The sequence below is a fragment of the Ambystoma mexicanum genome, chromosome 7q (assembly GCF_040938575.1).
Source record: "Ambystoma mexicanum isolate Mex_15411 chromosome 7q, UKY_AmexF1_1, whole genome shotgun sequence".
Taxonomy (NCBI): domain Eukaryota; kingdom Metazoa; phylum Chordata; class Amphibia; order Caudata; family Ambystomatidae; genus Ambystoma; species Ambystoma mexicanum.
The window spans coordinates 747,563,242-747,579,935 of NC_090941.1; the positions used below are offsets into that span (position 1 = coordinate 747,563,242).

The window sequence follows — 16,694 nt, forward strand, 5'->3', positions numbered from 1 at the left end:
TCATCTCTCCTCCACCTTTGTCCCCTTCTCTTCATCATGCAGGAAGAGGAAGGAAAGGAGTGGTCTGACTCACTACGCAAGTACATAGCTTCTGGATTTTCTTGTGCCTCCTGGTTACCCTCTCTTTGCTTCTCCAAAGTCGGTCCAACCATCTCGACATCGAAAGACTTATGGAGAGAAGGGTCAGTGACTTTGAGGGGGGACAGTGAGGTGCCAACTTAGCGGCCTGCTTTTTAGAAACTCTGTGGTTCTTCAACTGGCATGAACCGCATTGCTCCACATCATGATTCACTCCAAATACCACAGACAGATATTGTAGGTCAATGACGGACATCCTGGAGCAGCAGTCCCGATAGGGTTTGAACCCCAATGGCTTAGGACCAGGAATGGAGGCAAAGGAAGACTTTTTACAAAGTTGTTGGGGAAATAACCTGCTGGAAATTCAGAAAAAAGGAACTTAGGTAAGGGGGCATTAGTGTGTGCTATTTATGCAGCGCCAACATCATGACCGGAGTCGTGGAAGACAAATGTAGGAGAGGATGGTCAGTGAGCTACACTATGACCCCAAGTGAAGTTTTCTGTGACCAGTTGGCACTGGGGATACCTATCCAGGTGAGGAATCTGTGGGAGTATTGAGTTTCAGAGTCACTTCCCTAAGAAAATCATTCGGTCAATTGGTCCAGGAATATCAATACCTTTCTGCAACAGTATTGCTACCAATGTTAATAAATCAACAAAGGGCATTCACAGTCAAATATTTCAGTAAATACGTGAACTCTATCAGGGTCATGTTTACTAGCATGGCAATTATATATGTATATGTTTGCTTTGTGTGGGACTGAGCTTGGAAAAAGTCTGCTTTAACGGCTGTTTAATTGTGCAAAATGCATTGTGTGTATGGACAGTCCGTAGCTTCCTTCCACCTACCTATACCTTTCTCTAACGCCTCCACTTACAACTTGCGTTGTTATTTGAATCAAGTTTACCTATCCTGCAGATGCGCTGTTCAATAATAGAACAACATATCTGGGATAGAAAGGCCTCCTCTTTCCTAACTTCTTATCACAATTTGCCACTAAAATGTGCTGAACTCCACATACATTATGTGTTTAAGAGACTGGACAGTTCCAGAATGTTACTGTCCAGTGTAATAAAATACAGCCACAAAGAGAAACACATGTTTTAACCATATTATTTCTGTGATGGACAACATGAATTTTCATGTAACGCCATGAACATCCTAGGTATCCAATGCCATGTGCGGAATACACACAAGCATAGTACAAGCAACATCTGAATGGTGCATGCTCGTCACTGGAAATAAGCCATAACTTATACCGATTTAACAATGGTTATAAAATATTAAATGTTCAATAACTGGAAGAGTAGACAAAGCAGACATCACACATGTCTAGCGATAATTAGATTAAACAGTTTTGATTAAATACACTATAACATGCCAGTGTATAAGTCCGAAAAAAAACAATGCCCTGGAGAGCTACGGCTATGGATATCCTGTTCTCTCTTTCAGCAAATGTTAAACACCACGTACATTAGTACATGGCCTAATCAAAAATAAATCACCAAATCACACTTCAACATTAATATTTTACTGAATAATTATCCTGGTTACACATTTTTTTTCGACCAAACATTAAAGCCACTATCTGTAGTAAACAGCATGTTATTGCTCTATAAACAAAATATTTATCTCAAGAAAAAGACATCCAAGTGTTGCCTTTCATTCTGTGCAATACTTACTCCGTTGAGATTTCCACTGAGCAGCATCCAGGTTTGCTAATGTGATATATGCATCACAAAGCCTCTCAACATCTCGTACCATCTGAGCGCGATGAGTCCTTATACTGTTGACAATACTGCAGGCCGCCTCCATACGATCCTACAAAAGAAAAGAGATGCATGTTGCAGAAAGTATATTTGGCAACGTCTAGGAGCAACCACTGTCGTCCTGTGTATAGAGAGACAGGTATATCGGTCCATATGCAGTAGGGAAATATCCAGGTGAGTTCCTAAAATATTTCCATAGCTAAGAGTGGTGGTGGCAGGGGGACAAATGCTGGTTGTCTACTAATTGATTATGGGTCCAACGTTCCGATTGATAGTGTGAAAACGTCCTCTGCTAACCCTTGTTTTGGATAGTGGGGTAAGTCAATGGGGCAAGGGGCTGCAACCCACTATGTGATGCTGGTACCGGAACTGTGTGGGTAGGGTCACCTGTCTACTCCCACCATGCACGATGAAGGATTCAGCAGATCGCCACAATGGACAGCCGGGAGATCATGCCTCTAAGTTTCACAGAATCTGTGCAAGTAGAAACTGTGCAAGAATATCAAATGGACAGACTGTCCCTTTAAAGCATTCACAATATCAGAGAATATATCCACTAGTCCATAGTTTTAATTATGCAGAAACAAATTCTAATGGTGGCTGTCCCATCATGGCTCTGTAGTCACCATTCTTTGTGAATGAGAAGAGCACCACAAACAAGATGATGTTCAAAGAGCCTAGAGATAGACTGAGAAATTACTTACTGTAATGTTCTTTCTATGGATTCGTCTCCTGAAGATTCCTCATCAGATAGATATCCATTCCAGCGTCAGCTGTTCTGAAAACTGAGAGGGTGTGTAGTGAACCTCGACTCGGCCGTCGATCTGTCTTGCCTTGGTCGTCGGCTCCGGACAGGATGTTGGTTGTCTTACATATACTGCATCACTACACCCTGTTCCTCAGTTCGCCACCTTTTTTCACCCGAGCTCAGCCGCTGCAGAGGAAGACTAAACTATCTTGCTAAAACAGTCGTAAGTGATTAGAAAAAACAAAACTTAACTGTGTTTTTTTGGGGGGAAAACAGGACCGCAGAAAGAATGCAGCACCCAACAAGAAGTGAACGGTAGCCCTCCAAACAACAGTTCACCTCTTCCTCCCAAGAGAGGATTAGGCACTGACTGCAGGCACTTTTATAGCAAGTATGGATGGGAAGGTGATGAGAAATCTGCTGGAGAAGAATCCATAGAGAGAATATTACAATAAGTCATTTCACCTTCAATGGATTGACCTTCTCCCGCAGATTCCTCATCAAATAGACTCCCCAAGTAATATTTGCGAAGGAGGTGGGATTAAAGTCTCAGAGGAGGACATTTTGCAAAACCGCTCTCCCAGGGCCGTAGAGGCAGCCACTGCTCTAGTGGTGTGGGCTCTGATGCCGATAGGTCGTTCCTTCCCTGCATTGTGGTAGCATTCGGAAATGCAAAGCGTGATCCGCCGCGAGATGGTCTGCTTCGACACAGCCAAATCTTTCTTGGCCATGGAGAAGGTCGCAAACAACTGGACCACCTTTTTAAACTCTGCCGTTGTGGCAACGTAGAAACGAAGCACCCTTTTTGGGTGTAGCCTGTGGAACTGCTCCTCCTCCTTGGAGGGGTGGCGTGGTGGGTAAAAGACAGGAAAGACAAAGGCCTGCGACCGGTGAAATTCTGATACCACCTTGAGACCTGTTACTAGTCAACCTAAGTGTGGTAGAGACAACTGCAAGAGAACCTCCAGGTAAATTGGCCACCCGTGCCAGTGTTGAGAGGCACTGGTAAAAGCATGCATTATGCAAATAAACGCTCAATGGGTTACCCATAAAGCAGTGCGTCAGAAGAAAACAGTTGTTGAATCGTGTAATGATCAACAGGGCTGCAATAAAATAGAGACTCAAGTATAAATGTCTGAGAGCCTAGGGAGCACCTAGCACCAATGTTCCCTCTATTCTTTCTCAAAATGCGGAAATGATTGGCCTGTGTGCGCACATTAATTTCCACGTGCACAACAGACTAACAAGGTAAGCCACTTTGTGAGCATGCGTAGTTAGTGAGCTATCATCTCCAAAGAGAGTTTGTAAGGAATTTTCCGTTCCCAACGACTGCAATTCTTTACAAATAAGTGTAAAAGGTGCATTTTACAGCACTTTTTCCAAAGATACAGATGTAAATATTGGATTTATTATAAAGCGAGCTCATCAACCTGTCCAGGACTTAAAGATCTGCCACAGTACCTATCAAAAGTACTCCTGTGCAGAGGAAAATATATGTATGCACAAATCAAGCATTGTTGGCTCAGTATGAACAATTGGTTTTGTTGTGGCTATTCATTTTTGACACTGCTCAGAGCAATGCAGAAAGTGTTTTATGTCATTGGAAGAAAACACTCATGTGTATTACAAAAACAAATATTGCTAATCATATTTGACGTGGCTAGAAAAAAATTCTGACTGGTTACAGTATTTGCAGGTAGTATAATGACAACTAAAGTGAATGTGTCAAAAAACTGCCAATATGAGTTACGTTGCCACTTTAAGTAGTTCAAGGGACAGTAGAGCATGCCTCTCATCCTTTGAGTAAGGATGAAAATTGCATCCGAATAACTGCATCACAGAATATGATTTTCAGAATTCATGGGCCTCTGCTTACTATCCGCATTGCATTGTCCTGTGAACAGAGCTGTGACAACACTTACACAAGACTAGGCTTATAGATGAGAGGCAAATGCACAAACAATTTTTACTAAACAGGAAACAATGAACATATGGGAGCTTAACCCACTGCTCCTACCCACAATGCTCCACTGATATGTTTGAATGGTATCTTTTTTTTTCATCTAACACCTTTCCATCGAATACCTTTCCATTGAAAATTATTCATTGAATTGCCTTTCCGTCGAAAAGCATAAATATTGAATAATTTTCGATGGTTAATTTCGATGGATAGGGTTAGGGGTTAGGATTGGGGCTAGGGTTAGATTTAGGGTTAGATTAAGGGTTAGAACTGGGTTAGGGTTAGATTAAGGGTTAGGGTTGGGGCTAGTTAGATTAAGGGTTACGGTTGGGGCTAGGGTTAGATTAAGGGTTGGGTTAGGGTTAAGGGGGGTGGGCGTGGGAGTTTGGGGGGGGGGAACCCCCCAAATATTTAAAAACAAACATTAAAACATTACAAGGAGCTGGCAAGTGCCGGAATTTCAGCGCTGGACAGCTCCATGTAACGTTTAAATGTAGAAAATAATCGCATCAAAATGCTATCTTTTACATTTAAAAGTACATATCCATTTGATGGAAATGTTTCGTTGGAAATTTACTTTTAATGTAAAAATTTTGATGCATCTTTTTGAAAGATGCATTGTCATTTCGATCCATCTTTTTCGATGCAATGACCATAAACCGTTTGAATCAGTGACCAGCAGAGCAGTGGCATAGGAAGGAAATCTAATATTATTACTGCCCAATTTCTAGAGGAGTGTTAAGGCAAAAGAACATATTGTAATAAGCATAAGGTATCACTATTGACAAAGCTAATTACTTTTTTACTCCCTGAAAAATCAAATGTACGGAGTAAAGTCTTATCACGCCCATGCTTGTAAGTAACACTGACATAGTAAGTGAAATGACAGGGCACACAATACAGCCTATAGTTTTGCCCAACGTTCCTCAACACATCCTAGACAAAAATCAACAAGAGCCTTAATAACGTTTCTTGTGGAGCCCCTTTGAAGAATATTCCCATATATTTGTCTTTTAAGTTAATTTCGGCAATGCTCAGAGGTGCAACAGATTGAGTGCCTTCTTCTATAACCAGTCACCCCTCTTCTGCAATTCAGTGTTTTCAGTTAACCCAGATGTATGGGAATGCTAGAGGCAATAAATGCAGAAGACAAGGTTATAATGAAAAGCTGTCAGCAGCAGAGCATAGAAAGACACATAAGGTGTAGTTTCCTAGACTGTTACTAGAGATGCCTATCCTTTATCAAACAAAGAACACATGTCCTTTGATGTACTGTACTGTCGAAACATGTGACTTGAAAATTGCTGATTTGTTCTTCTCCACCAAGGAATGTTCTCCTGTGCCCTTCCGTTTGTACCCCTGTCAGACTCCTGTGCTAGCCTTCAATACAAGTCGATAGGGCTCTGTAAAAAGTGAGGGATTGTAGCAGTAAAACTCTCACTGGGATATTTTCATACCCACAATACTTTGCAAGCAAAACATATTTAAAACCGTTCCATGATATTTGGGGCAATTTAAGAAGATTTAAAGAATGTGTATGTACACAATAATTTTGATGTACATATAAAATTGTTTTCAATGTACCCCACCCTAATATTGCTGGGTACGATTACACAAGTGCTCAGCAAAACCGTTTGTGGATTGGAGAAAGCTACTATATAATTTGTTAAAATAAGTGCTCAATGGACCTCTGAAAACATGCAGATTGTGAGAAAAGCATTTTAGCTGTCTAAATATCCATCGTCCAAATACTATATACGAGTAATGCTAGGCATAGCCCATACCCACTATCCCGTGCAGGCTAAGTAAATTATATTGTAATGTTTCTCTCCACTTATAGGGTAATGCTAGCAATGTTAAAGGTAATGCTGAACATGACATTTACGTACTCAAAATCCTTAGAAGGTAAATCCTATTTGAGCTTTAAAATAGTTAACTTACAAGGGGAACAATGCAAAGTGATTGTGTGACATATGTACAAAAATAGGAAGCATGGGGATAGGATGACACATACGGGAGCCTGGTTACTTACATTAAGTATCTGATTTTTGAACTGTATAATTTAGCTTTATTAAAGTAACTGATGTGGCTTGTGTCTTATTGAGTCTTGACAAGGTGAGAATTGTCTGTGTGCGCTGCCAAAGCTCTTCTGAGAGGCACCCAGAAGGAAGTTGGGGAAGAGCACTTGCGCACAGTTTAGAGGGAACATTGCACCAGGCTCTCAGACATTTATACTTGACTATATTTTATTGCAGCCCCATTGATCATTACACGATTCAGTGACGGTTTTCTTCTGAGACACGCCTTCATGGGTAACGCATTCAGCGTTTTTTTGCATCATGCATGCTTTTACCAGTGCATCTCAACACTTGCATGGGTGGCCATTTTACGTGCAGGTTCTCTTGCAGTTGTCTCTACCACACTTATGTTGATTAGTAACAGGTCACTTCCACTTTACACCCCTAGGCAACATTATCCACCAAAGGGTTATCTCACTGTCAGTTTACCTGTCTTTGAATTCCAAGCACTAGGCCAGCATGACATGTGTATTCACTGGCAACATGAATTTTTCTTATTAAGTATATAGTTAGAAAGTGTTGTCCTTCAATGCTTTTTTAAATATCAACTTTGATACATTGTTTTGGTTACATTATTAGTTTTTTTTGTTTACGAGAGTGAGTCCAAATTTTTTTTTTACTGTAGTTGCTATGACCCTTCTCTGTCAACACCTTAATTCATCTTGTCCTGATGAGGCTGGTTCGATTGCCATCTTGATGACCATTGAAGCCGAAACACGAGTCAATCACATCAGATAGAAACATTTTGTCAATCAAGCCCTGTACCTACCTTAGGTTTAGCTCAATTGGTGGCTAATGTTCTAGATTGAAAGACGAGCTGGAGTAATGTCCATCAATATGCACATTGGGCTTTTGTTTTGTATCTTTTTGGTTTCCTTATTAATTGTTATGTCTGAATGGTAGGCATGTGGCAAGTATGTGGATGACAGAAATATAGAAGGGGTTGTTATTGATACCCATGAATGTGTGGGAGTAGGTTTTGCTCCAGGTTATAAATATTTCTTTATGACTATGAGTTACGATTATGTTATGTTGATAATGAATTTCATGCACAATAATCTATGAATTTACAGATGCAGATGAATTTTACAGTCAAAAATAAAAAAGCATTAATTAATGTTTCATGAATTGGTCTATTGATCATTGCTAAAAGGTATTTTTTCAGTGTGTTCTGAGAACCCAGATGTATGCAGGTAAGCCTGCCTCCTTAAGACATGAGCTGTCCCCATGGATCTGCCAACACAGTCTGCAACGTCCAGGCCAGTCTGCAATGACTGCCGGGCCACCTCCTTGCCATCTCTGAAAGACTGCTTGCATCTCCCCTTCGGGAATATACTGGACAGCCTCACCAATAGCAGTCCACAAGCCAAATGTATACTTGGCAAACCCACAAGAGGTGTTAACCACTTTCAGGGCCAAAAAGCCACCCTGTCTACCAGAGCCCTATATTTGGCATTAGCATGGCCATAAGGATGGGCTTGCTGTGTCACCAAGTCCAGGCATGTGTCCAGCCCACTGGCGTCAGGGAGGACCTAAACCAGGGTGACTGAATCTGTCTGGTCAGCAAAGAAATCTGCCCCTCCAGCACCTGAATAAGCATTGTCGAAACGACTCGACATTTGGTCTTCGACACTGCCAAAAATATCGGACATGGTGCCAAAGAACTCAGTCCTTGATTTAGGCACATTTGACCACTTAAGATGACAGCAGTGGACGACTTCGACAGTTTCACAGCGGCCTGCTGCATCGAGGAGTGACCCGTGCCTGCAGCTGCCTTTCGGAACATATCCAGCATTTGTTCCTTAAAAGCCTTCCACTCAGCCCTGGATGTTTGCTCCGCCGACGACTTACCAGGGTCATCCAAAGAATCGGACATGTGTTGGTGCCGATGGCAGTACCATTTCTTATGGGAGGAAGAGGAGTGACTACGGGAGTGTGACCTCTTCTTGCTTTTCTTACGGTGTCTTTCCTTCTCACTGGTAGGCCCCTGCGTCTCTGCTTCTGCGGATGGAGCAGTCGCCCGCGCCAGAGATTTTGAAGGTCGGCCCACCGCGATTTTCGCTGCCCTTTACCTGAGGAATTTTGGGTTCATGTTTCTGCAGGAACCACAGCCCTAGGTGTCGTGACTGGCACTGAGGCACCACAAGCAGATGTTGTGCGGGTCCATAATGGAAATTTGGGCGCTGCAGTCCCTACAGTGTTTGAACCCGGATACCTTGGGAGCGGACATGACTTGAACTTTCATAAAAAAAAAAAAGAGATGAAAAGTTTGTCGAATGTAAACACTATTGACAGCAAACCTACTCGAGCAGCGTGCTGAGCGTGCAGAAAATTAAATCTAAGGTACGGGGCGTAGTGATGCAGTATACGTATGACGACCAACGTCACGTATGGAACCGCCAACGACCGAGACAATGATACAAGATGTACCAACGGCTGAGTGGACGTTCCCTACGTACCCTGTCAAAAAGTTTTTCGAGCAGCTGACGCTGGAATGGATATCTATCTGATGAGGAATCTGCGGGAGAAAGGCAATCCATGGAAGTGCAGCGCAAGGGCCACCATTTCCCACATATGTGCGTGTCACATCTGGGATCCAAGATGGCAGACAGGCATCCTGCAGACGTGGACCAAGGGGTCTGCATTTTGGTGAAACAAACAAAAGTTTGCCTGCAATCCAGCAGTCACCTGTTAAAACAATTATGGGAACGAGCTGATCAAAATTAGAATGAGGGAGCAGAGCCCCAAATAAGCCAGGAAAGCCAAAGGGCTGGCATGGGTGTTTGGAGAACGAGGATGTTTGGAGGCGGTTAGTGAAATGACATTAGAGGGAGGAGGTGGAGAACGTGTTAAGGAGGAGGAAGCGGAGAGTGGGGGACGATGAGGGAGATAGAAGGAGTTAGAGAGAGGAGTGGAGGAGGTGTGAAGAGGAGTGGAACATCTGAGGTAAAGAATAGGACAGTAGGTAAGGAGGAGGTGGTGAGAGGAGCTAAGGTGGTGGAGGAGAGGGGGAATAAGACATCAGGAGGGGAGAAGAGGAAGAGAACAACTTTGGTACCTACTTGTCGAAGTCCAGCATGCCCCCTGTCGAAAAGTTGCCGAACAGCAGAGCTGGATGATGGATATCTATCAAGATGAGGAATCTGTGGGAGAAGAATCCATAGAAAGATCTTTACAGTAAGTAATTGCTCCTTCAATGGATTGTTTTTCTCCTGCAGATTCCTCATCTTGATAGACTCCCCAAGCAGTTAGGCTGAAGGAGGAGGGCAGAAAGTAACTAGTAGGTTCTGTAGAACTGCCCTACAAAAGCATGCGTCCACCCCACCGGCAACATACAAAACATAATGCTTGGTGAAGGTATGCAAAGAAGACTGCACAGCAAATGTCCCTAATAGGAACACCCCTCTGTAAGGCTGTGGAAGCTGAAACCCCTCTGGTTGAATGCGCCCCGATTCCTGGCAGAAGTTCTTTGCCTGCCAACTGGTAACATTCAGACATACATAAAATAATCCACTGTGAAAGATTTTGTTTTGTTATGTCGAGACCCTTGCGAGATAGATAATGGCCTACGAACAACTGGTCTGTTTTCAGGAATCAGATGTACGGGCAAGCTAAAAGCTCAAGGCTCTTTTTGGATCAAGACGGTGAAAACGCTCCTCCTCTTCGGAGGGGTATGGAAGAGAGTAAAACACAGGCAAATCAATCGATTGTGAAACGTGGAAATCAGAAACAACTTTTGGAAGGAAGTCAGTCCTTACTTCGAGAGAAACTTGTTCTCTAAAAAACTGCAAAAAGGCAGTTTGCAGAATAATACCTGTAGTTCACCAGCTCTCCTGGCTGACGTGATTGCAACCAAGAAGGCTGTTTTAAGGGACAACAGCCTTAAAGAACAGGAATGCATCGGCTTAAACGGAGCCACCATCAAAAAGGGTCAAAACCAGATTAAGGTCCCAATCTGGAACAGCAAAGGGGGTTGGTGGAAACTTATTAAGAAGGCACTTCAGAGGATTCCAAGATGGGCGCAAGTCACTGAGGCTGCACAACCTCTGAGCTCCGCCCGGGTGGGAAACTAAAGGTGAAATTAGCAGCCAATAATCCAAACATAACAGCAAGTTTGCCCCCGGAAAGCGGGTGGAAAAGACTACAGGAAAGAATAACGGAATTGTGGTTGTCGCGCACTCCCAACGAGCAGCTGGCTCAACGTAAACGCAGCAAGGAAGAGGCATCGAGGGAGCCCTGTGGTGACTCCAGCATGTAGTAGCAGCCTGGAAGTGAGGACTGAAGAGAAAGTACCCGTGCCCCGGAAACCTTGGAGCGGGTGTTACACAAAAGAAGACTGATTCAACCGGTCACAAGGGCGCCGACAACCAAGAGAATCACATACAAATGTGCGTACCCCTTTGGCTTGCTATTTACCTGGGAGGGCAGACAGCAACGGATCTCCACCTGGGAAGAAGGAATTACCCTACTACAGCTTGAGGAAGAAGAACCTCGTCTGGACAAAGGGCTAAATCAGAACCAGAAATGGGAAGGACCCAGACAATGGGAATGGTCATCCAACACCAGCAGGAGACGAAGCAAGGACCATACTCTAACTGGTCCATGGCCGAAATGAAACCCAGAAGCAGAAACGCGCGCAAGACAATGTCAAATAAATGTGGTCCAAGGTTTATGGAGGGAAGCAGAAGATGAAACGAAGAGGACATGAATGAAGCAAGCCCGGGCGGGGAGGGAGGAGGAGGTCATTTAGGAACCCAATGTAGGATATGGAAATGTCCTGGCAGGAGGGAAGATGGAGTAAATACGAGACCCAACGCCCCAGGAGGGACTCAGGGAAAGGCTTAGCTATAGTATTGGGGTCCAGTGTGATATTTAAGAAACAGGCTTTGTACAGAGACAAGGAAGGCAGATATCTGCTCCTCAAAGGCATGCTGGATGACCAGATATATACATTAATAGCAATATATGCCCCAAACGAAAAGCAGGATGTATACCTAGGAGAAATACTACAGAAATTGGAAGGATGGTGTGAAGGCCAAATAGTGATTGGTGCAGACTTTAATTGTGTTATGGACCCTGCCTTAGACAAAACACTGCCGCCCACAGCTGCAGAGTTGAGAAATAGACAAGCGCTAGGGAAACTCGTTAGGGATCTGGGGCTCGTGGAAATGTGGAGATTCTTCTACAAGCAAGAAAAATAATTCACCCATTACTCAGTGGCTCACATAGGGTACTCAAGAATCGATATGATACTGGTCTCTGCCACGCTGATTCCCCAGGTGGGAAAAGTACAACTAGGTGTTCAATATCTTTCCGATCATGCTCCAGTCCTAGTGCAAATTGCGATAGTAAAAGACACGAACAAAGCCTGTAAAAACTGGACACTGAACAAAATGATATTGAGAGACATCACACTTAGGGCACACATGGAGAAAGCACTGAGTAACTACTTTCAAAACAGCGACAACAGAGAAACAGTCTGGGGAATAATCTGGGATGCAGGAAAAGCGGTAGTCCGAGGGGAATTCATACAGCAGACCACGGCATACATGCGGGAAAGTGGGCGATTTAAAAAAGAAACTTGAGTCAGAACTACAAGAGGCGGAATCACAACACAAAACTAGACAAACACAAAAATCGCTGAGGACACTCCAGAAAGAGCCCAGTTACAAACCCACATAGCAGACCGGCCGACACAGTCCCTATTGTACACCAAACAGACATATTACGTTCAGGGGGGAACAACAACAGATTTCAAGCGGCCAAACTACGTAAGCAGAGATCCCGTAATTACATTGCGAAGCTTAAGAACGAGAAAGGGGAACCATGTGCATCAGAGCAGGGGAAACTGGAAATAATGGAAAGATTTCATCAGGAACTGTTAAAAAAAAAAAGAGGACCTCCACCCAAACGCACAAAATAATATGTCAAAATTCACTCTGTCTCAAATCACTGAGGACAATAACGCCTTACAGGCCCCCATAACAGCACAAGAAATAAGTGAAGCCATAACAAATGTACCCCCTAAAAAAACTCTGGGCCTGGATGGACTAGGGAATGGATATTGTAAAACATTTTGTAATCAACTACTAGGCCCATTAACTAAACTCTTTAATCATATAAGGGAAAGTGGCAAGGTCTCGGCCGACATGGGAAACTCGGTCACAGTCCTAATACTTAAACCGGGCAAAGACCCCACAGACTGCACTAGCTACCGACCAATCTCCTTGCTTAATACAGATGCCAAATGATACGCTAAAGTAATCGCAACACGTTTGATGAAGGTATTACCCAAAATAATCCATGAGGACCAAGCAGGCTTTATAAGAGGGAGACGCACACAAGATAATATAAGGCGAGCGGTGGATGTCATAGACCTAGGAATCAGGACGGGGCAAACATTTTCTATAGCTGCACTGAACGCACAACCTATCGTGTCAGGATGTGGTTCCATTCTCGAACCCCTCTGCAAACTTATTGATTTGTTCTTGAAACCCTTATGTCAACTCACTCCCACATACCTTAAAGATACGATGTCCACCATCAACATTTATGAAAACATAGCCTTTGACAACAGGACTGACAACCTGGTGACGCTGGACGTAAAAGCATTATACACCAGCATTCCACAAACTGCAGCCTTGAACTGCATACGAAACCATCTCACTCACCACATGGAACAAGAAAGAGTCCCAGTCAACTTCATTCTGGAACTGTTAGAAATAGCTCTTACTAAGTTTGACAAGACATTCTACCTCCAAACATCCAGCACAGCCATGGGGGCTGGTTTTGCCCCCAGCCTCGCGATAATCTTCATGGCAGAATTTTAAACAATCCATGTACTGAGTCAACATAACCCATTTTGGAACAACATCAGTCGATGGTACAGGTATATAGACAACATCATCTTTATTTGGAAAGACTCCGCCAATGCACTCACAGATGTCCTTGGTTGGCTCAACACGCAGTTCACGGACCTACAATTCACCATTAATAGCAGTATGACATCAATCAACTTCCTGGATCTGACAATCAAAGTCGAGGAGGGCAAACTCACATGTACCCTCTTAAGAGACCGATAGGAACTGTTTACTTCATTACCGAAGTAACCATTCTCAGAGCCTGAAGACCAACCTACCCTTCGGCCAATTCCTCAGACTTAGGCGCAACTGCTCAGACCGAACACCAACGGGATAAAGAGCATTATTAAACAATTCTGGCCACTGATCCACCAGACACTACCTGAGGAACCACCACCGAGAATGGCCCTAAAACCGTCCAAGAACATAAGGGAGTGGCTCACACACGCCAGACTTCCTAATAAACCACTGAGAACAGGCCTCTGGAACCTAAGAGAGATCACGGTCCACTACCCATGCAGCGCCTGTACAGTATGCCACTTTACCAACAAAAAAAAAACTTTCCAAATTGAAGGCAAGGATTGGACCCTACGTCAATTTACCAATTGTAAGACACCTAATGTTGTCTATGCAATAGAATGTCCTTGTGGCTTACGCTACGTAGGCCAGGCTAGTAGACCAGTACACAAACGCATCGTGGAACACCAGTCCAGAATCAGATGGCGCATGACAACAGCCCCACTGGTCTCTCATTTTTTGGAACTACAACATGACAAAGACCAACTAAAGTGGTGGGTCTTGGAAAGAATACAAAACACGGTGAATGTGAAAAATGCCCTGAATTACAAAGATGCCTGGTGGGTCTTTAAATTGCGCTCAATCGAAACAGGCCTCAACGAAGCAACACCTTTGGATAATCGATACTACTAAGGGGCTTTCCTTATTTGGCACATTCCAACCGACCCCTCTGGTCTGCGGACCCACACTACATACAACTATTACCACCTGCTTATACATCTCCCACGCATGTGCTAGCCTTGCTACACAGTGCCCCCCTGAGCAGTACATTTACTGTTCACTATACACTGTGCACCAGTACACAGCAATGGCTGGCACTTACGTTCAGTCCTCCAACATTTGGACCATCTCCAAATCATGTGGCACCCCCACTCCACCGCCTGTGCCCCTTACCAACTTATTGGCCAGGCTCCCAGTAGCTCTTGAATAGTTCCTTTTTTACACACACTTCGGGTGCATTCTGGCCCGTTAGCCTGTGCAGAATCACATTTTACGTAGTCATGACCGCCAGCTTCTACTTTGCATAACACATCGGGCCGCTCTTTCGGTCTGACGCACGGCCCTGTTGGGACCCTGCCAGTACGGCCCCAAACTAGCAGGTCCACACGGCTTTCCTGTACGTTACCCAGGCAACATCTTCCTGGACCCAGGCGCAGGCTCAGAGCAGCGACTTCCAGCTCGTGAGCATGCGTCCTGAAGTAGCATTCTTCCAGCCGAGCATGCGCAGTCTGCTCGCGAGGCAAGTATACAGCTCTCTCCAGTGAGACGGAGCCCTACTCTCCATTGCTTCGTGATTCGTTCTTGAGAAAGGTAAGCAGTTTGTTCCTCCTTTGCAGGGGCTCCCTATTCTATATGGTAACTCTCAACATTAGGCACGCGCGCACCATCCATACTCCCTTTACAACTGGGTGTCATGTTTTTCATAGCATTTTCCCCTCTATCCCTTCAGCACCCGCATCTTGGTGATACTACAGAGGTTTTGCTCCCCAGCTGCTCTTCGACAACCAGCTACAACTGGCCCTCTACCCCCAGTCCACAATCTGTCTTGGGGGCACATGTGCATCCAGTGCTTTTGGCCTTTGCAGCCCTACCGTCCTAAGGCTCCACCAACGGCGCAGGGTAATTAGGTAAGAACACCATCTATACCTTCTATTTTCTCTGTGTATCAGGGCCTTGCCTGGCTCGCACCATTCCTGACATTTGGTTTCTACTGCTTTAAAGATGGACTCAGGCCGATTCACTCCCTGTCCTTCACAGTAGACAAGCGGATCATACCCAGGTCCCTGCTGATTGAACACGGCTCGACTAGATTGACCCGTCACTACTCCTCCCGTTCACCCCCGGACCCAAGTTCAAGGTTGGCCTGCATTTGTTTTTTAATGAGAATGCTCTTCTCTTTTAGCTACACATAGTTGTGCTCAGACAGACATTATTGGTACCACTTGATGGTACAGTCCACCTTGTGAGATTTTAATATCCCCTTCACTTTGTGTTTACTACCTATAGGGAGACAATCCTATGGCACAGAAGAAGGCACCACATCTGGAAGCCGAAACGTCCTAGGACCCAGCCTTACCTTTGCTTGTCCTGCACACACTCCTGGGAATTCTATGTTCCAGACGTAGACCGAGGATTGGTCACCAATAGATCTCAGAAAATTATATAGCATATGGGGCTTGTCCTGACTCTGGAAGGACAAGTGTTCGCTCTCCCCCTCCCCCACATATGTCTTTGCACCACCAACTAGTGCCTACTAGATTTGTTTGTATTATGTTGCAGTCTACCTTTGCGTTCTATTTTCTAAATTGTTGAAAATGTATTCACCCCTCTGTTTTTTCCTCACACCTTTCATTTCATTATCTCCATTATGATATTGTTCAAATGTATGTGAGTAATAGGTTGTTGCAATTCATGTCTTTGAAATATCTTTGTTGCAGAACACACTTGAGACGCATGCTCTAATGATGTCTGCCCGTTTATAAATTTACTAGGATGCTCTACCTTGACTGTTGCTTATCCGGTACTAGAAGATTTATGTAATAAATTTAGAACAAAAAAGTTTTGTCTGACAATACTACCTATACATTTACAAATTAATGTGCCTGTAGTCCTCACATCCAAGGGTTCCTTAGATTATACCATAAGGATGAACCACCAGTGATTCTTAAAACACCACAATTACCTTGTTTTAAATAGCAGCATACAGAATTAGGAGTATGTTCTAACTCCGTTTGGCGGCTACTCCTTTTTGTGATATATTCTAAACGCACGACGTGCCTTTGACATTCTAGATTGGACATACCTGAAAATGGTCTTCAGGAAATTCGGCTGTGACCACACCTTCATTAGATGGTTCTAGCAAACTTTCGACTCCCACCCACGACCTTTATGGTCAACGGGAG

At 44.0% G+C, this 16,694-nt stretch overlaps 1 protein-coding gene across 2 annotated transcripts in view; it reads right to left on the minus strand.

The window, feature by feature from the left end:
• The window catches only part of ATM (ATM serine/threonine kinase), a 3,046,976-nt gene that overhangs the window by 344,099 nt on the left and 2,686,183 nt on the right, over positions 1 to 16,694 (minus strand). For both annotated transcript variants that reach the window (XM_069640412.1, XM_069640413.1), the window contains one exon: positions 1,762 to 1,900. In XM_069640412.1, the coding sequence (XP_069496513.1) occupies positions 1,762 to 1,900 (139 nt within the window). The remainder of the gene's footprint in view (positions 1 to 1,761; positions 1,901 to 16,694) is intronic.